This window comes from Pithys albifrons, chromosome Z, assembly GCF_047495875.1.
Source record: "Pithys albifrons albifrons isolate INPA30051 chromosome Z, PitAlb_v1, whole genome shotgun sequence".
NCBI classification, from domain to species: domain Eukaryota; kingdom Metazoa; phylum Chordata; class Aves; order Passeriformes; family Thamnophilidae; genus Pithys; species Pithys albifrons.
The window spans coordinates 80,113,749-80,134,886 of NC_092497.1; the positions used below are offsets into that span (position 1 = coordinate 80,113,749).

At 40.7% G+C, this 21,138-nt stretch overlaps 1 protein-coding gene across 4 annotated transcripts in view; it reads right to left on the reverse strand.

The window, feature by feature from the left end:
• The window catches only part of AOPEP (aminopeptidase O (putative)), a 195,084-nt gene that overhangs the window by 91,213 nt on the left and 82,733 nt on the right, over positions 1-21,138 (reverse strand). For all 4 annotated transcript variants that reach the window (XM_071579980.1, XM_071579979.1, XM_071579982.1 and 1 more), the window contains 3 exons: positions 17,690-17,750; positions 1,769-1,831; positions 1,070-1,153 (listed from right to left, as the gene is read on the reverse strand). In XM_071579980.1, the coding sequence (XP_071436081.1) occupies positions 1,070-1,153; positions 1,769-1,831; positions 17,690-17,750 (208 nt within the window). The remainder of the gene's footprint in view (positions 1-1,069; positions 1,154-1,768; positions 1,832-17,689; positions 17,751-21,138) is intronic.

Here is a 21,138-nt window from a genome sequence, read left to right on the forward strand (position 1 = left end):
CTTTACTGAATGATGTATTCCAGTTACAAAACACATGTAGTGAATAAAATGATGCTTTTTGGTGGTTTTCAGCTAACCATGGAGCTGATAAATAACCCATATACGATGCACTTTGAGGACATTTGTCATATAGTTGCAATGCCCATACTAAGGCAACACATCCCAGAAGCTGGCAGCCATGCTATCAGCAAGAATTTGGCTACAGAAAGAGCAATGATTCATCATGCATTCTAGAAGCAGTGTCGAAACAGCAAAACAACACACTGCTATTTTAGTCCTTTAAAGGTAACAAGAGTTTAAAAATATCATCATAAATTTGTTTGCAAAACCAAAACAAGCAAAACCCCTTACAGTTCTAATAATGCTTTGGAAGTGCACCTTTATTCAAATTTTTTTCCCTGACAGGACAGGAAACAGCTATTTAGTTGAAATATGAACTAATTACTTCTCCAGTCAACTAAAAATTATAAAACAAGTGTTTCAAAATAGCTTTATCGAAATCACTGGTTTAAAAATAGTTTAAATCTGGTGTATTCAGGTTTAAAAATACTTGCAGTGATTTTTAAAATAACCTTCTAGACACATTTTCATTAATTGAAATCTATATTGCAAAGAGATGATTTTCAAACTCGCCCTCTGAATGGTCAACAGCACAGTCTGAATGTTTGTTTCAACACATGCATCACACCTACCATTGTCCCAATATCCACCATGAAAACTGTTTTTCAGCTACCAGTCTCCAAAAATAGTGGTGCAGGTCCTGTCAAAAGCTCTCAAGTTCAGTATTTCTCAGGTGAAAGGCCCGTTTCATTTCTTCCTCAGAATGTTCCAGTTAAATATAAAGATAGGAAAATTTTGTCTCCTACACTACGGGCACCTGAAAAGATTATTAATTTCTTGCATTGTAACCATACAGTGACTCAAACTTTATCTGTAACATCCCTTTCTCACTATCACCTTGTAGAAGACACTAAATGAATATCACTATTGAGCTTAAGAAGGTGTAATCAGAAAGCATTTTGGATCTGCTGTGCTTTGTCCCATTACACAAACAGACATGATCTCTTACCTTCTCAAAAACGACTTCATCCTGCTTTGCTTTCTTTTTGCTGCTTCTTCTGACCTTCTGGTTTGTCTGAATCCATTTTGTGACCTGGAGTTCAAAATGATGGTGCTTTTTTAGGAAAAAGATGCAACCTGAGTGCAGCTACTCAGCATTAGTAAAAAGCTATAAAGAAACTCAAGACAGTTTTTTAATTGCTTCACTGAAAAGGGAAAAGCACTTTTCTCATACAGAGTAACGTGGTCTTAGGTAATCTGTTTAGTTACTTGTGCAGAACAAAGTGCAGGACGATGTTCTTCACCTCAGAGCTTTCAGGTTTTTGCATAAAGAACGTGTTTGATGCCAGACGAGCTTGCCAAATGGAAAGTTATCACCGTAGCGTGCAAAAATCCTGGGGAAAAATCGGTGTTTTATCCCTTACACCTTCTATTTCAAGTAAGAGATTTCCAGCCACCCACTCAAACGTTGTTCCAGACTACCAACGCCAAATTTGGATGGTGGGATTATTTCATAAAGTGGTAACACTTAGGGTTTTTTTCCCCCAGTACAAATACTTTTATTCTTAATATGAAAGCATTTATTTCTTTCACGCAAAAGGGTGGCGGGAGTCTGGAGGGTGAGTCAAGTGGGAAACTCCAGGAGCAGATCTGCAAGGGCAAGAAGCGAAGTGCACTGTAGCAACAGCCGCGAAGGTTTCCTGCTCACCTCGCCGCTCACTTGCTGCACGAGCTGACAGTCCTTCCACGTCTCGTCCTCCTCCAGCAGGGGCTACACGGGGGAGAAAGCGCAGGCTGGGGCGGGCTCGGCTGCGGCGGGTCCCGCTGCTGCCCGGTCCGACCGCCACGGCCCGGCCCGGCCACACAGGGAGCGGAGCCGGAGCCGCGCTCGCTGCCGTCCCGTCCCGTCCCGTCCCCACGCCACCCCGCCGCTCCCGGGCTCGGCAGCGGCACACCATCGCCCTCGGTAGGAAACGAAATACCTCCGCGGGCCCCGAGCTCCGGCCCCTGAGCCCCGCGGAGAGGAGGAGCCTCAAGGACGTCAGGGCCGGCGGCGGTCCCGGGGCGGCCCGGCCGGGCCACCAGACGCCCCCCGCGCTGCGGCCACGGCTCCGCCCAGCCCGGCCCGGCCCGGCTCGGCCCGCAGGTGCAGGGCCCGGCCCGACTCAGCCCGGCTCGGCTCGGCTCAGCCCGCAGGTGCGGGGCCTGGCCCGGCTCAGCCCGGCCCGGCCCGGCTCGGCCCGCAGGTGCAGGGCCCGGCCCGACTCAGCCCGGCTCGGCTCAGCTCGGCCCGCAGGTGCGGGGCCCGGCCCGGCTCAGCCCGGCTCGGCTCGGCTCAGCCCGCAGGTGCGGGCTCGGGCCGGCTCGGCCCGACTCAGATCAGCTCAGCTCGGCCCGCAGGTGCGGGCTCCGGCCCCGCTCGGCTCGGCTCGGCTCAGCTCAGCTCGGCCCGCAGGTGCGGGGTCCGGCCCGGCTTGGCTCGGCTCGGCTCAGCTCAGCTCGGCCCGCAGGTGCGGGGTCCGGCCCGGCTCGGCTCGGCTCGGCTCAGCTCAGCTCGGCCCGCAGGTGCGGGGCCCGGCCCCGCTCGGCTCGGCTCAGCTCAGCTCCGCCCGCAGGTGAGGGGTCCGGCCCGGCTCGGCTCGGCTCAGCTCAGCTCGGCCCGCAGGTGCGGGGTTCGGCCCGGCTCGGCTCGGCTCGGCTCGGCTCAGCTCAGCTCGGCCCGCAGGTGAGGGGTCCGGCCCCGCTCGGCTCGGCTCGGCTCAGCTCAGCTCGGCCCGGCTGCTGGCGGTGCTGCCGCCGAGCTGCGCTCTCGGTCGGACGGGACGGCCCCTTCCTACCCGCCCATGCTCGCTCGTCCCGGTACGCACTTTTCCCAAGACCACCCCTGTGAACGCCGTTCTTACTAACCTTCCCATAAACAGGGGTAGTCACTGGTCTGTACGGACAAAGGAACGGCAATAATGGGACTATTTCAAGAAGGAAGGTACCATCACAATTAACTGCTCAAATATTGGCCTCGGTACTTGCTTGCACCTCCAGAAGCCAACTATGAAACTGCTTTGGAGGGTCTAAAAGGTATCTTAAAAGCAAGATGCAGAGCAGCATTTCAGTCATATTGTAGCACAGCAAGCCCATTGCTAGGCCTCAGCTAAATGCTTGATTTATTCAACAAGATGCTGTGCACAGGTGATTAAATTTAGGCATGGGACTTCAACAGGTGTATCTGCATCCTTGGAAGGGGATATTCGAGCTCCACCATGATGGAAGAGACTCAAGCTATGTCAACCATGCAAAATTGAATACTGTGAATACTATAAATTAAGTTAGGATTTTAGCAAGAGCCTTGGGTTTATAAATAAAAAAATTGAGGCAATAAGGGATAGACTGTATCATATTTGGTGCAATTAAAATTACTCTAGTAAGGTTTGTTCAGTATTTTAAAAATTATTTATACTCTTTATAAATTATTTTTGTACTATATATGACAATTCCCTGAAAGCTTCAAAAGACAATCTGTTCTCTTGCAAAAGAGTAGGGCTCATTAAAGCATACGTTTGAGCAAACCATCAAATATTTAGAATTAGGTGGATTTTGCAAACAGATTTAAGTAAAAGCAAGTCCAGTAAGTGCATACTAAGTCTTGAGAGTATCCTTTACCACTTGGGGAAAAAAAAAACAAAACTTTTCTACTCCTTTTGTTTTACTGCCATGACATCCTTCTTTCAAGATCAAAAGCTTTAGATCAAACCCAAGATCAAACTCAATGCTTTAAATAGAAGCAACTTCACTATGAAGCATTAAATAAAGAAGAACTTTTTAGCAGAGATATCACAGTAGAAAATCTTAGTATAGTTTTTTATCTCACTCACAACAGGTCTACTTGAAACTGGTATCAAGAAGGTGGTTTTCTTTTGTAAAGCCACAACGGGTTTTTTACTAAATGGTAATTCTGAAAGCTCCTATAAATTGACTCTTGAACTGAGTGCATTTGAATGAAGAAAGAACAACATAGTGCAAAGAGAATGACCAAAATTATGAATAAAAAATCATGTTAATGGCAAACACAAATGAATATAACTATTTCTTGGATTGGTTAACAGATTAGATTGTGTATTCCCACAGAAGTAGTTATGGGAAATGCTGGACCACAGAAACAAACGTATTTGTACTCTAAATCCTTTAAAGAATTACAGTTCCTTTCCTGGCAAATGTTTGGAGAACACTAGGGAAAAAAAGTTACCAGAGACATTGAGTTTCAGACCTGCAGCCCTGAGGCTGATTTGGGATGAAAATCTGTGAACACACAAACATTCTCTGTGTTAAAACCCATAGGGAGCTCCTCTTTTCTTGTTAATAGCTGCATAGCAGTGAAGGAAACTCAAGGGGAATTAATACTGATTTTTTATAATGGTAATACACCCTGTGGAGGAAGCACCTTGGAGTTTCCTGGTGCTGGCTGCTCTGCACATCCTACCTTGAATCACCTACTAAGATGATAGCACTGAGTGTAAGGTAAGAGCAAACATGCCTATACAGACAGCCTGCAGAGGAAAGAAGGCAGTGACAGAAACAGGGTGGGCCTAACAAGCAGTTGTCACAGCACATGGCTGTGCAATCATCTGTCAACTCTAATTACTGATGCTTCATTAAGGTTTAGCTTACAACCAGACTAGGATATTTTGCTGGGATTGGAAGAGAAAACATGGAAGAGAGAGGCAGGGAAGAGGAAAAGAAGAAGGAGAAAGCTGGGGAAAAGGAGTGAACAAGGAAAAGAGAGGTAGGGGAGAAAAGATTTTTTTAAGAACGTTTTTTCTCCTACTGTATTCCTTTGTACTTCAAAAGCTTATTTACACCAGATAAAAGAGTGGTGGCACAGCCAAATTTAGAGTGAGAAAGACTGGATTAACCTTCATCAACAGTACTGTTTGCTGTCCACATGACATTGACTGTCATACTTAAATCCCTTCTCAATGGAAATTAAGAGTTTAGTCCATCCTCTGAGTCCTTTTTAACTTGGGAAGACTTTTTTTCAGAGACTACTAACAGAGTTATCCTATATAACAGTTAAGGTTGAGAACAAGCATTTATACATGTCAAAGCATGCTAGGATCCTTCATTCTTGCAACATCAGGATTAAATATAACTGAATTTTGAAAAATAAGGGGAGAAGGTAGCACTTTCTACCAACCAGGTGAAGGTAGGCCTAATATCCTGGTAAATAATTTAGGCAGTGATTTACACCAGCTCTTCTTCAAGTCAGACCACATCCCAAGCATACAAGGAACTTTCAGAATTGTACATAGCCTAGAAAACAACAGGATATTTGTGCAATAGACAATTGTTTCATTTTACATTGAAACAGAAACTTGTTTTAAATTGTTCTGGCTGTGACGGCTAGCAGAGATACTTCATAAGTCAGTGAAAAACTATAATCATGCACTTTTCCTTTGCATATGTTGTCTGTAACTTCAGTGCCTCTGCGCTGCTCTTACGCAAAAAGAGTTGTAATTGATAAACAGTCATAATTGATAAACCAGGAAGGTAGTTTTACTTAAGGTGAACACTGAATCAATACCATTTTATTGACTTTCCAATAGTTCTCAGATACTGGAAGGCAAAAAGGAAAAAATGAAAATGCAGGAATTCAAATATTTACTGTAAATGAATTTCAGAAGAGGTCCTGCAAAGCAGAGGGAATTGATAACTGTTATGGGCTCACCCAGGTGGGCCTAGATTTGGGCTCTGGAGTGTGGACTAGGCCGAAGCTGGCAGCTGACTTGAGCTGGGCTGAGCTAACAGCTGACCTCTTCTAGCCAGTAATTTTGTATTCCATACCACACTATGACATCATCTCTAGGGAAGCAGGAACCAGTGTGGGAGTGGTTAAGGCAGTCGCTTCTCAGCCTCCTCTTGGGAGGACACACGATGCTGTCCCAGGGGGGATGGAGAGGACCAGGCCCACCACTGGCTCACAGGGTACCTCAGGAAAGTAAAATGTGTTGTTCTGGGTCTCTCCTTTCTGCTTGGGTTTGTTTCCCTGGGGAATAAGCTTCTTCTTAAGTAATGTGTAGTTAAGACAGTAAAGTTTGTGTGTTCGTTAAGAAGTTGAGGTGGGGAACTTGTTGTTGCAGACTTGTGTGAGTGTATATTTGTACTCTCTTCTAATGGTCTCTTTCTTTCTGTGAAAAATATATGTAGTTTTAGTATAAACGCGGTTTGAAGTGTTTTTTTTCCTTTCCCCTCTCTTTTCCTCCCTTTCCCTGGTGTTAGGAGGGAGGCTTTTCTCTCTGTGCTTGGGGGGGTTGGCAGTTGCTTATCTCAAACCAAGACAATAACTAATGTGGTCACTTTCCACCTCTCATTTCTAGAGATATTTCCCTCTCAATTACTGAACTTTACACAACATACACACCCTGAACATATATATATTCAGATCTACATGGACACCAGCAAGTGCACAGAAAAGTAATTTTCTTCTAGAGCAAACTTCACCAGTCTACAAATTGCAATTTTGTACCTTTCTACATCTTCCCCTCTAACAGAAAACAAAAAATGGACTCAACCCTAGTTTCAATTCTAACATACCAGATGCCATCACCTTTGTGATATCAGAAAAGCATACTTTAAAGGAACTATAATAAAAAGCAGGATGTACAACTGTTTTCCTACCACACAGAAGATTTACTGGGAAAAAACCACTAGTTTAAGTTAGAAGTTAGTTTACTTGGAAACTGAGAGTACGATGTGCCTGCAGAATAGTCTGTATGACCTGAAAATTGTTTCAGCAGGAAAAACCTGGCTTTCATTCTTTTGTAAAATAGTTCAGAACATGAAAATACAGAGAAGTATTTTATCCTGTAGGTCACTAGATGATTACGTATGGCTCAAATCATTTGACTCGGAAACAATTGCAGGGATTTTAAACCACTATTCTTAACAGAATTTGGCAGAGAAACTGGGTGAGGAGGCATTGGGCTACATCTGAAGATGACAGGATGGCTGGTGTGTCCACATTGCAAGAAACAGAGTATCAGCAACAGATAAAAACTATTGACAAAGAAATCCAGTACAGAATGTTCTTCTGTAAGAACAGTGAGTTCTCCAACTGATTTTTGCAGTTTTCATCATGTCTACAGCTTTATTCACTGAAATGGAAAATCAGGTTTTTCTGACATTATCTATTTTTTTAGGAAAGATGGTCATTTACATTGGTAACATAAACTAATTCCTTCAAGAATTACTGTTGTGGTGTAAACAGTCTTTTCAGATCCACACGCTATGTCTGATATTTTTCAACGTAACAGCCCTATGGAGAAATTATGTTCAAGTCAAACTCCCTCTTAATTAAAAATATCTGTGCCTCCAAGAGACTAAAACCTGTTGAAACAATAATTTCAAGAATGTGCTGTCAGTACACTGCAAAATGACTTTCACATGCTATGGCAGAATATTTTTTCAAATCAGTAATCCAACTACATCCTTCATACCCACATTAGCAACCCTGCTTTGTGAAGAAAGTTCCTATGTAAAGATGAATCACTGAATCACTGTAATGACCTATTTAGTTGCAAGACCCAATTCATAACCTAATAAAGAAAGCATCTCTAAAAACGTGATCACAGGATCTCAAAATAATAAGCTTATTACTAAATAATTTTATGTAGCATATAGTGATATGTAATTTATGTATCATATTGGATTATATTATCTATATTATGATAATATTTTTTAGAGTATACTAAAATGCTCTTCTTGTTTTTTAGCTCTCCTGATTTCACCAGGATCTCTTACTACACAGTTGCCTCTCTAGAGCAACTGGAAAAGTAGTCTGATGGTTTATATTTAGACCTTTCTGTTTGAGAACTACTGCCATGTGCTCTGAGTGTCCAGATTGCAAATTACAGCATCTTTCTCTAAAAACAGCAAGATAGTATTTAGCAGATATAACATTTTTTCATACAAGTATATCTGAAAATAAAATTTCAGATTTCAGGTTGGCCCTGCACTCCATAAATTGAAACATAATTTAAATCCTGACATTTTGAATCCAGAGGACAAAGACTAAGGGATGAAGTTTCTTTGACTTAAGAGAATCCTGTAAAAAATTCACTTTGGATCCATATGGATAAGGTCAGTCATTCTGCATGTAACACAGATTGTGTTCAGCAATGCAATTAATAGGAAAAGGGAATAAAAATGACTGCTTGAGATCTATTAAATTTAGAAGAGATTCTAATGAACAAACACATGGAATCCAGTCCACAAGTATTTCAGAAACTGAACATTTGTTTCAAAGGCACTTCAACTGCTTGAACAAGTTACTACTTGTGCAGATTTACTATACTATTACAAGTACTTTACCTCTGAGTTGGACACATATGATACTGAAAGATAGTCTGAAGAAAAACTGAATCACAATTGTGAAAGTCTGGCTTTTAACTGAAGAGGTAAGCCAATGTTTTAGCTGGTCATGAAACTAAATCTGGTAGAGTATCCTCCTCATCCTTAATGGAGACCCATGGTCCCAGCTGAGAATGCCCAAAGCATTTTTATTCTTAATTATTCAATTACTGTATTGAGACTCCTGAATTAAGACTCCTAAAACTCTGTTTTAAGCTTTTAGAATTTAGAACAACAGAAACACTAAAATGTTATGGCCAACACTTTAAAATCTAATTATTAAAAAATTAACATCTATGCTTAACCTAGCCAAGTTAATCAGTGCTATGTAAGCATCAAACCTGAGGCAGCACGTTACCCAATTTTAGAATGTGATCACACAACACTTTGTATGAACACTATTCGGATCTCAAATGTTTGTGGTTTTCTCCTAAATCATCAATCATATGCAATGCAGAAGAAACTTAGATCAAACCCTGCAAATTATAACAATACTGTAAACCACGCCTGAACTTCAAGAGATCTGGAATAAATTTGTGTCCTTACTGACATTTAATGATGCATCTTTTTATATAAGCAATTTTCTTGAACTTCTGAACAACAAACAAAAATGCACCACTGTTGTGTCTCATTTACCAGTACCTTAAGTGGAATTTACAGGAATGGCTAAATAAATTACAAGGGCATTTTATGACAATAACCTTCTTTAGATCAACAATAATAGACATTACAACTTTTTTGATAGTTTGCTACATACAAAATACGAAATTCTCCATATCCTATGGCATATCTAGAAAACTTTCAGGTGGGCAGCCTTTATCTAAAACATTTTTTAAAGTGTCAAAAACTTAGAGACCAGGTCTGTCAGTCTTGATTTGTTTATCTTCATGATTCATCTGACATTTATGCATGTCAGTACTATTGTTATGGGTTCACCCAGGTGGGCCTAGATTTGGGCTCTGAAGTGTGGACTAGGCTGAAGCTGTCAGCTGACTTGAGCTGGGCTGAGCTAACAGCTGACCTCTTCTAGCCAGTAACTTTGTATTCCATACCACATTATGACATCATCTCCAGGGCAGTAGGAACCAGTGTGGGAGTGGTTAAGGCAGTCACTTCTCAGCCTCCTCTTGGGAGGACGCACGATGCTGTCCCAGGGGGGATGGAGAGGACCAGGCCCACCACTGGCTCACAGGGTACCTCAGGAAAGTAAAATGTGTTGTTCTGGGTCTCTCCTTTCTGCTTGGGTTTGTCTCCCTGGGGAATAAGCTTCTTCTTAAGTAATGTGTAGTTAGGACAGTAGAATCTGTGTGTTCGTTAAGAAGTTGAGGTGGGGAACTTGTTGTTGCAGACTTGTGTGAGTGTATATTTGTACTCTCTTCTAATTGTCTCTTTCTTTCTGTGAAAAATATATGTAGATTTAGTATAAATGCAGTTTGAAGTGTTTTTTTTTCCTTTCCCCTCTCTTTTCCTCCCTTTCCCTGGTGTTACGAGGGAGGCTTTTCTCTCTGTGCTTGGGGGGGTTGGCAGTTGCTTATCTCAAACCAAGACAACTATACACACTGACTACACTTTTGTATTTTCCCAAATCCTTTATTTTAAGAAAATGGGGTGCAATGTTGTCAGTACAACTGATGATTTCAGAAAAACCCCACAGCACTAGTGATTCATATTCAAAAACTTCTTCACTGTGCTTGTTACCATTACATAAGACATTAAATAATTGATATTGTTGACCTATGCTCATTTACATTTTTATGGATTTTGGAAAGATATTTTCATCTTCCAATGTGCAAGCTTGCTAATAGGAAAAAAACCCCAAACAACAATTTTCTTGAGGGGAAGTACCTATTCTTCAAAGTATGGTTCCCATGTATAAGTACGTATCTTAAATTAGCAGTTATATGCTTTCTTCAGATTTCTCAAATAGAATTCAACTATCAGTTGAATCAGTTATAGTATCTGTGTTGATATTAAAAAACACACAAAAATTTCTATGTTCAGATAAAAAAATAATCAAGGGGTAAGAGTCTAATAAGTATTTAATCAGCAGCATCTTGTTCTTGGGACTACTACTTAGCAGTAATTTTGAAATTAGTCTAAAAGATTCACTGTTAAACTTCATTAAATACCAAAGAAAATTATACCTCTTCATAGACACTTCCCATTTTTTCCCCAAATCACAAACTTGAATGAGATTTTTGAACTTAACAGGTCATTCTCACTGTCAATGTCTACAAATCTCCTGTATCTCAACACACAATTCGCACTTCACTTGCTACAGTCTCAATGTTGCCATCCACCAATATGTGGTTACAACGTGCATCCACGAAGAAAAATTCCAAGATAAGGCGTGACTACCAATGACAAGAAATATCAAGTGCTAGCAATGCCAAGCTGTAAGCTTGTCTTGGTTTGAGATAAGCAACTGCCAACCCCCCCCAAGCACAGAGAGAAAAGCCTCCCTCCTAACACCAGGGAAAGGGAGGAAAAGAGAGGGGAAAGAAAAAAAACACTTCAAACCGCATTTATACTAAAACTACATATATTTTTCACAGAAAGAAAGAGACAATTAGAAGAGAGTACAAATATACACTCACACAAGTCTGCAACAACAAGTTCCTCACTTCTTAACGAACACACAAATTCTACTGTCTTAATTACACATTATTAAAGAAGAAGCTTATTCCCCAGGGAGACAACCTCAGGCAGAAAGGAGAGACCCAGAACAACACATTTTACTTTCCTGAGGTACCCTGTGAGCCAGTGGTGGGCCTGGTCCTCTCCATCCCCCCTGGGACAGCATCGTGCGTCCTCCCAAGAGGAGGGCTGAGAAGCGACTGCCTTAACCACTCCCACACTGGTTCCTACTGCCCTGGAGATGATGTCATAATGTGGTATGGAATACAAACTTACTGGCTAGAAGAGGTCAGCTGTTAGCTCAGCCCAGCTCAAGTCAGCTGACAGCTTCAGCCTAGTCCACACTTCAGAGCCCAAATCTAGGCCCACCTGGGTGAACCCATAACAAAGCTACACTCTGATCCAGTAAGAGTGACCTTTACGCAAGAAAAATTTTCTGGTACCCTCTGTAAAACCTGAGTGAAAAACTTCTGAAGGTAATTCAAGATTTTAGTAAAAGCATTCTTTTGCAAAATATTTGAACGTGGTTTATTAGTCATTAACCATAACTGCTACCCCATGAAGTATTGTCCTGTAGAGCTATCCCTTCATCTGTATTTTTGGCTTAAAAAAGGGAAACAGGAAATCAACATAGCTTATAACTGAGGCAAAAGTCAGGACCCTTCGTAACAACATATTGCTTTAACAGAAATCACATTAAGTACCTGAACTGCTGCTGTAACATCCTCCTAAAATTCATAAGTACTCTACTTGCATTGATTTAGAACCCTTCTAGAACCCTTCACAAATTGTATTTCAGCTCTAATTTTTAAATAGTTTTGCTATGAGTTTCCTTTCCAATCCATTTCTTATTTGAGGAGGACAAGCAGGGAATCGCAGAATGGATTGGGTTGAAAGGGACCTTAAACATCATCTAGTTCCAATCTGCCAGCCATGGGCAGGAGCACCTTCCAGTAGACCCAGCTGCTCAAATCTGAGAGACAAACATGTACAAACAAACCTAGAAATACTATGAGTAAATGAATATTCACCACTGGAAGACTTGTCTTGACTACATATTTCCAGAAATAATGATGATTTACAAATAACATTAGTAGGTGGACATGGAAATACTGCTTTACTGCAGTTACAAAAAGCATTACCACAATTACAAAAAGCAGTGCAGAAAGGAAAGGAAAAGAATATAAACTATTTTTAAATGGCAAAATTCTTACTGCTGTAATACGAAGCAGTATTCCAGTGTTCATTCAGGGTTAGAAAACATGGAGTGGTATTCTTGCAAGATAAACTACAAGGTGTACATACTCTGAAATACCTGTTGGCAGTACCTACTTCAATCAGGAAATACTGTTTAAGGTAGAACAGTGCATAAGAATTAAGCCTTAATGGGAAAATAAAGTAACAAAAGGCTCTAGGAGAAGCATACAGCAGTGCTATCACCTCTTTCAATTTTTTTCATAATTTTTTTCATACCTGGTGCATTTATACTAATGCCTGCAGTTATGTGATCACATGACATAAGGAACACTATGCCTAATCAACCCGATTGCTTTCTATGATTGGATCTCTACCTGGATGGAAGAGGGAAGAGCAGTAGATGTCTACCTGGACTTCACCAAGGTTTTTGATACTGTCTCCCATAATATCCTCATAGGCAAGCTCAAGAAGCATAGTCTGGATGAATGAATGGTGAGCTGCATTGAGAACTGCCTGAACAGCAGTTCAGGGTCTATCTTGGAGGCCTGTCACTAGGGGCATCCCCCAAGGTTCCATATTGGGCCCAGTGTTAACGTGTTCATCAGTGACTTGGATGAAGGAGCAGATGGCTTCTCCGCAAGGGAGGAATGGCCAATACCTGAGTGCTGTGCAGCCCTTTAGGACCTCAACAGGTTGGAGAGATGTTTTGGCTACTGCTAAGTGCAGCCCTGTAACATTCCTTCTTCAGCCAGGGGTGAGATCCTGGGAGGGTACAGGTAGGCCAGCTGACCCACACTGACCAAGGGGATATTCCATACCATATAACATCATCCCAGATAAAAACTGAGGCAAGGAGCCATAAGGGAGGCATTTACCGTCTCGCAATGCCTCTCTACTGACAACCCTTACGAGTGCTGTAGCTCTGCTTTTCAGAGAAGTGGTCAACCATAGCTGCTTATGGGAAGTAGAGGTTAACTGCTAGCTTCTGCTTTGTGCATGTGCACACTGCTTATGATTTGTTTTCCTCTTTTGCATAAATATAAACTGCCTTATTGCAACCCATGGTTTGTGTAATTTTTTTTTCCTCCCACCTAGCTCCCTCCCCTCTCCAGCTGAGAAGGGGAGTGATAGAGCAGCTGGATGGGCACCTGGTGTTCAGCCAAGGTGAACCCATCACAGTGCAGCAGGAATAAGGGTGACTTTAACTATCATGCTACAGGACTCCAGAGTAAGTATAACAACGGTCATAAGCAGAAAGTTGCTGATTTCTGTGTAGGGCATAGGATGCTGCTTCTCTGCCTTTGGGACATCTTTGGAGTAGATATCCATCAGTTACTTTTCAGTCGTTCCAGTACTGAAGGAAGGTAGTCAATTGTAGTGGATACTCTACACTTCATTCTGCTCACACCGACTGACTGGCTGGCTCAAAGGAACCAAGAGAAACCTTCCTATAAACACACTCTAGGCCACTCACCTAGCAAAGCATATGAGAGAGACTAAGCCAGTTCTGTGGCATTCATCTGCATATAGGAATGTGGTCTGTGTGTCTTTATATAGATCCATCATATAGCCAAGTTAGTAGTTTGCTGAAATAAAAATAATCTAAATACTTTTAAAGGGGATTTCAGTATCAGGTCCTGTAAAGCACACAAGTAGATTTATAGTTCTGTGATTAGCAATTATAGTCATACTTGCATTACAGATACTAACATATTGAAAGCTACTAAGCAACTACTACAGACTGGATTTCAGGAATAAAGGCTCCTCTAATGATTTATTAAAGCAAAAAGAAACAAATCTTCCTATTCACTGAATTACACCAACTCCAGTTCTTTCAATAAAAGAGCCTGAGAAGTGATGAAGGCAACAAGTGTAAATCATACTTAAAAATAGTAGAAAAGAGGACACCTTTGTGCCTGGAAAGATCATGGAAAAGATCCTCCTACAAGCTCTGCACATGGAGGATGGGGAGGTGATTTGAGACAGCCAGCACAGCTTCACCAAGGGCAAGTCCCACCTGACCATCTTAGTGACCTTCTATGATGGAGTGACTCCATCAGTGGACAAGGGGAGGACTATAGGTGTCATTTTTCTGGACTCCTGTAAAGCCTTTGACACACTTTCCCCCAACATCCTTCTCTCTAAATTGGGGAGAGATGGATTTGATGGGTGGACTATTAGCTGGATAAGAAAGTGGTTGGATGGTTGCATTGAAAGGGTTGTGGTCAATGGCCCAGAGTCCCAGTGGACATCAGAGACAAGTGGTGTCCCTCAGGGGTCCATACTGGGACCAGTGTTATTTAAAATCTTCATCAATGACATAGATGAAGGGATCAAGTGCACCTTCAGCAAATTTGCAGATAATACCAAACTGAGTGGTACTGTTGACGTATCTGAAGGCATGGACAGGCTCGAGAAGTGGGCCCATGGGACTCTCATAAGGTTTAACAAGTTCAAGTGCTGCACCTGGGTTGGTGCAACCCCTGCTATCAATATAGGCTGGGGGAATTGCAAGCTCCAATGTTCGCACAGGTAATTAGAGAGCTAAGCTGTGGACTTTCAAGCAAGAAAGGAAGTTTATTTTGGGAAGCCTACACAGCTTCCAGAAGTCACAGCTGGGTGGCAAAAAACACACACAGGCCACAGGTCTTGGATATATATATATCAAAGGGGCTTAGACATGTGCTCTGCTGCCTTCTGAGCCATTCCTTTTCCCTCCTTCTCTTCCTCCACCAGTGAGGAAAGAAATACTTCCTTGTTTCTTCTCAGATTAAGAGTTACTTGTCTTATCTAGCTTAGTCAGGAAATGGCTCTGAGGGAAAGACAAAAAGTGGTCATTCTGACACATTCTCTCAACCAATGTTTCTTTTAGTCACGACAGGTTTTTTGAGCAAAGAGAAGTTTCCAAACCATTTGCCTCCTCGACTCTTTCCAGCACAAGGTCCCCTCAACCCCTACACAGATGAACAGAAAAGAGCAGCACTTCCAAGGAGGACTTGGGGGTGCTGGTGGATGAGGCTGGGCATTGGCCAGCATTGTGCACTTGCAGCCCTGAAAGTTAATTGTATCCTGGGCTGCATGAAAAGCAGTGGAGTCAGTAAGTCAAAGGAGGTGACTCTGACCCTCTGCTCTGGTGAGACCCCACCTGAAGAGCTGCATCCAGCTCTGGGGTTCTCAGCACAGAAAGGACATTGACGTGTTGAGGTGAGTCCAGAGGAGGGTCACCAAGACAATTAGAGGGATGGAGCACCTCTCCTGTGAGAATAGGCTGAGAGAATAGCATTTTTTCAGTCTCTAAAAGAGAAGGCTCTGGGGTTACCCAATTGCAGCCTGAAAGAAGTCTACAAGAAAGATGGAGAGAGACTATTTACAAGAGCACATAGTGACAAGACAAGGGGGAATGGCTTCAAACTAAAGAGAGAGCTTTAGATTAGATATTAAGAGAAAGTTCTTTACTATGACGGTGGTGAGACACTGAAACAGGTTGCCCAGAGAAGCTGTGGATGCCCCTCCCTGGAAGCATTCAAGACCAGGTGGGATGGGGGCTCTGAGCAACCTGGTCTAGTGGAAGATGACTGCTCATGACAGTGAGTGGAACAAGATGAGCTTTAAAGTCCCTTCCCATCCAAACCATTCTATGATTCTGTGACCCAAAAGATTATTGAGGGAAGAGAAGGAGAAAGATGAAGAAGAGGTCAGCATTCTGATGCTCAGAAGAAGTAGAATAAGTAGAATACTAAATCAGCACAAGTTCTGTTGATATTTTTGTACAGACCAGCCAAACTACCAAGGAAATCTCTGTAGTCTTTAAAGAAAATGTACAACAACTTACAAACCTAGTGGGTGTGGAAATATTTTGATACATGTTTTGCTTACACAAGCAATAGATACTTGCAAGGTGTAATGAAACTGCTCACTATTCATTTTGCACAACTTATGACATTCAGGAAAACAGGGTTTAGTTTTCACATTAATCAAAACCACTTCCAATTCTTTAGTGTGTTCCTATTCTTATTAGTGACTTTAAGTTGATTGTCAGAAAGATACATGCAAATAAAATGCCAGAAAACACCTACATTTCAGTAGCAAGATCAGACTCTTACAACTAGAACTGCACAACATCAGTTTTCCCCATATACTTAAACCAATTGTTGGACAACCTATGCCATTGTTTTGCCAGAAACAAAACCTTGACCAAAATATAGCATTAAAATCAAGGTCCCTTTCTAAGAAATGACTGAGCATCAAGATGCAGGATGACATTATTGTCCCTTCCTTTTCTTCCTTCTAATTAAATTCATTTTACTTTCAATAATTTTACAGTGAAAGAAAGACTCCACCTTGATTTTATAGCATCTTCAGATATTAGTCTTGGAATATTTTGATCTCAGGGTAAATCTTCCCAAGAAACCTTCTACAGCATACAGAGAACCCGAGATGTGCACACCTCTGAAGCTGTCAAGGGAAGAGATCAGCCACAGTGTCTGGGCACAGGTCAGGTTTGGTGCAATGTGCTCTCCAAATGTTTTGTCAATTTTATCTGCAAACATGCTCACTCTGTCAGGCTGCCCAAGTATCTGCACTTTTGGACATAAAAATCAGAACTTAACATTCTAACTCTTAAAAGTTGGGATTTTTTTTAAATGCTAATGCAAAGTGGAAACAAATTCAAGCACTGGGTAGGACAAATCACAAGCAACCCAGGGGATGCCCACTTAGGGGAAATCAGTTAGAAACTGAGTCCCGAGCGTATGCTAAAAGCTTTCTATAAAATTGGGTTTTAGGAAGATTTATCCAGGGATGTCATCTCACCCCAGTTTTGATCCCAAATGAATAATTAGACCCTTCACATAGCACAGACACAACTAGGCATTTTCAGTTCACAGAAATAAAAAAGATAATATTAAAAGCTTTTAGTCTTAGAAACAGAAAACAATGCTCAGTGTCAATGGCAGAACACCAGTAACAGATGTTACCCATGCAGCAGATTCCCACGCAAGTCACAATGTTCAAAAATAGTACAAATAATTTAACATTTAGTTACTACAGTCAGTAAAGCTTTCAAGTAATTCTGACAACTATGCACAATGTTCCTTACATTTAGGAGATTCCATCACTATACTGTAAAGCACACTTCCATGTGACTACAATACTAATGAACAGGGTAAGTTTTGTAAGATTTGCCCTTTGGCAGGTTTGTTGAGACAAATGTAGAAGCAAAAACCTGCAACTGATAAAAGCTAAACTCATATCAAGATTTGGAGAGCAGTCATCATCAAAACTGTTTATTTAAAATCATACCTGTTACAAGTTCAGGTAATGATTTAAATAATATATAATGTAATGAGAAAAGCAAGACTCCAGCAATAAGTGTGAACTGTTATTTTATATTTACCTTTGGTATTCCAGAAGTGTCGAGCCAGTCCTGGAAGATACTTTCTACAGTTAACCCACATCTTGGGGGAAAAAGAATAAAAATTAGAAGACATGCACAAAATTACACTTTTTTTTTCCATACAGAAGATAACCCTTTATAAGCCAAGCAAACTCCCTAATTTCAAGTACTGATTGTGCTGCAGTGGTACTACATTGTTTTTTAATGAATAATACTATCAGAGGTCATATAAGCAAATTAAAGGTAAATCAGATTTTCTATGCTTCAAACTCAAACAGTAAATTCAGTGCTTATGAGGATAGGCAGAGAAAGTGTTAAGTGGTAAATTGCACTTATGAAACATGTAGAGTATGAACAGGTGCTCTGCTTCTCGCTGAGTGGCTTTTTGGGTTTTTTACAGCAAAAAAATTTCAGGCAAGTACATTTATATTGAAACATTCAAACACAATATTTTATTAAAGAAGCAGCCTAACTATAGAGATAAAATATTAAATAAAATGAAATTAAATACAAACTTCCTCAAACTTTAGAGTTTTAAAAGGCACTGATGGATGTCAATTCTCAAAGTTACCAAATGTTTAATAAATTTTAGTTTTGTTTTCTCTGTGTCTTTCTTTATATCCTGACAACATTCACAGTGAAATCATGGAATATTCTGAAACTCCAGCCAAAGGGTCTGATCTCTCATGATCAAGCTCTGTGGGACTGAAATAACCACATGCATAAATATTTGCAAATTCAGAAATTATATTTCCCCTTTTGCTATTGTAGGCATCTTCTGTTGCATTTACTTCAACCCTGGCTGAAGACTTCCCAACTTGCAAGGGAGTCAAATAAAAGGAAATTAAAAAAACAAAACAAGCCCACACCCCAGAAAAACCTCAAAATAAAAACAAACAAAAAAACCACACACAAAAAAAAAAACAAATTGGAAAAAAAAAATCTGCCAAAACCCACCACACTGTCCATGCAGTATGCCACATGCCAGTACTGAAGAAGGAAGTTGAACAAGCCCTCAATGCATGTAAATATTCGGAGAAGCAGAAGAGGTATGTATGGTCCTGTGCATGGTAGTGACTTGGCAAGACTCACTCTAATACTTGCAGCTACTGTCACATGTGTAATGCATGCTCATAACAAACAAAGCATTCATGAAAAGAATGACCATTTCAAAGCTCTGAATCAGGAAGGCAAGCAGCTCAATACAAATTTTTCTCTGATCACTTAATTCAAATAATTGCAGCAGTAAAGCAGAAACTCTTCTACATAGCCAGTAAATTTAGAGTATTTGACTAGTATATCTTTCAGACTATAATTACCTTCACATTACCACTGTGCTCTAAAAATTGGTGTCTAGTCTTAAGTTAGCTGAGTTCCTTCCACATGGAACAGGGAAAAGGAGAAGTATTTCTAAGCAGTCAAGCAATTTGCCTTCCTCAAAATAAGATGATGTTCTTGAGTTCTTTTTTTCTGTTTCATTAATCGAAAGAATATATACAGAACTACCTTAAAACTGGACACTGAAATTTTGTGTAGTCAAATGTAGATCACATAGATTCACATTTATTCTATCCCAAGTAGCATAAGCAGAATCACAATTTTTTTTATTTGTAATTGCATGTATCAAACTCAATACAGCTTAGAGTTCAAATGCTGAAGCAGAGCTAGAAGCTGGGGAAAATTTTGTTATTTGTTCATTTAGTTTGTCTTACCAAGATAAGAAACACAACCTCACAATGCCAGTTAGTTCTTTTTCCTCCCTTCCCCAGAACCTAAACTTACAGTGTGAGATTTCCTCAAGAAAGAAAAAAAATCTCTGCAAAATAATCTGTGTTACATTTGCTATGTAATGCGTTTGTTTAATACACCCACTAATTAGTTTCAAAACCTGGCTTTTATGACACTGAGGGGAACTGCACTGTTCTGACACCATACTAATCCAGGCAGGAACCAGTAGAAAGCTACTCAGCCTCTCCTAAAACTCTATCATTTTTCTCAAGGGCAGACAGTAATGCTGCTATTTCTTTGCCTGCAATACCCCCAGTTTCAGCTAAACACATGTCATATGACCATATGCAAACTTCTTTCTTTCTCCTTGGACACACCTTTTTTATTCTGACTTAGGACATTCTTGTTGGTACCTATCAAAAGAACCAACCTGTTTCATCAGTTTACAGGCATTTACAATTTAATTTTTTAATATATATTAGTAATAAGATTATTGCAAAGATCTACTCTCAATGTCTTAAGAATCAGTACTGAAGAACTGTGAAGATGTCAGAATGGCTTCCACTGACTTGTATGGTTTCAAAACAACCCCCGGACTTTATCACAAACTATTGCTTTTCCAAAACAAATGTCCTAGAGAAAGGACAGATGGGACAGATGGCTGGATATGTGCAGGGACCTTACTACCTGCATATTGCATTTTAAGCATCTGTAAGGACTTAAATCTGGTATTTGTGTGAATTTCTGGGCGGCCTTCCATTTAAAATTCTGTATTGGACTGTGGGATCTGGGTTCCATGGGTTAGCACTGTAACAGATGTCTTACAAGACCAAGGTTCTTCAATTGCTTTGTACTACCATTCCCTACTGTAAATTGAGAATGCGATTACATCCATTATCGCATCCCTCGTGTCTTTGTTGAGATGATAAACCAATCAGCCTAGGAATTATCTCCTAACATTCAGTTCATGGCCAGATTCAATGCTTCAGAGCAAGGTCTGTAAAATACTAACATCAGTGATAAATTTAAAATTAGCATTATAAAATATGTCTATATATTAAGTTTTCATTGCACGAAGCCCCAAGGCTCTCTGCAAACTTCAGAATAAACCCACTTCATTCCTAAATCAAGAAGAAATCATGAAAACATGAAGCTTTTTTTTATGTATAGGGAGATAGCTGAGTAGTTTTGAAATTGCAGCATTATTTTAATACTTAATTGACAATTATGAAGACATCCAAGGAATGTGGTTAGTGAGCCTGGGTTATTAACAGTACAAATAGTAGAGCTGTAATATAAGCCTTCCTTTGTCTATCACCTGTTATTAAAACCATAGCTTATTAGTAGACTTGTTTATTTTATTGGATGAAATGAAATACAAACTACCAGCAGAACACTCCAAAGACCAAAACTGATGTGCTCAAAAAAAATGTGCAGTCATAAACTAGCTGCACAAGCAGCAATGCTGATTTATCCGAGACTAGAAAAACTCACCCTCTGATACAAGAGTAAACACTGAGTCTTCACATAGCTCCCATGTTGGGCAGATGTGGGGAGGATCAACTTGCAATGAAGAATATGGGTATAAGCCTTAGGGAGACCAGAGCCACTGCGAGTTTTATCAAATCTAGTGCACAGTGGTATACAACACATATGAGTGTTATTTGTTCCTCTTTTGTTTCGTTTGTTTTTTTCAATGTTGTCAAGTTTCAAATTATCCA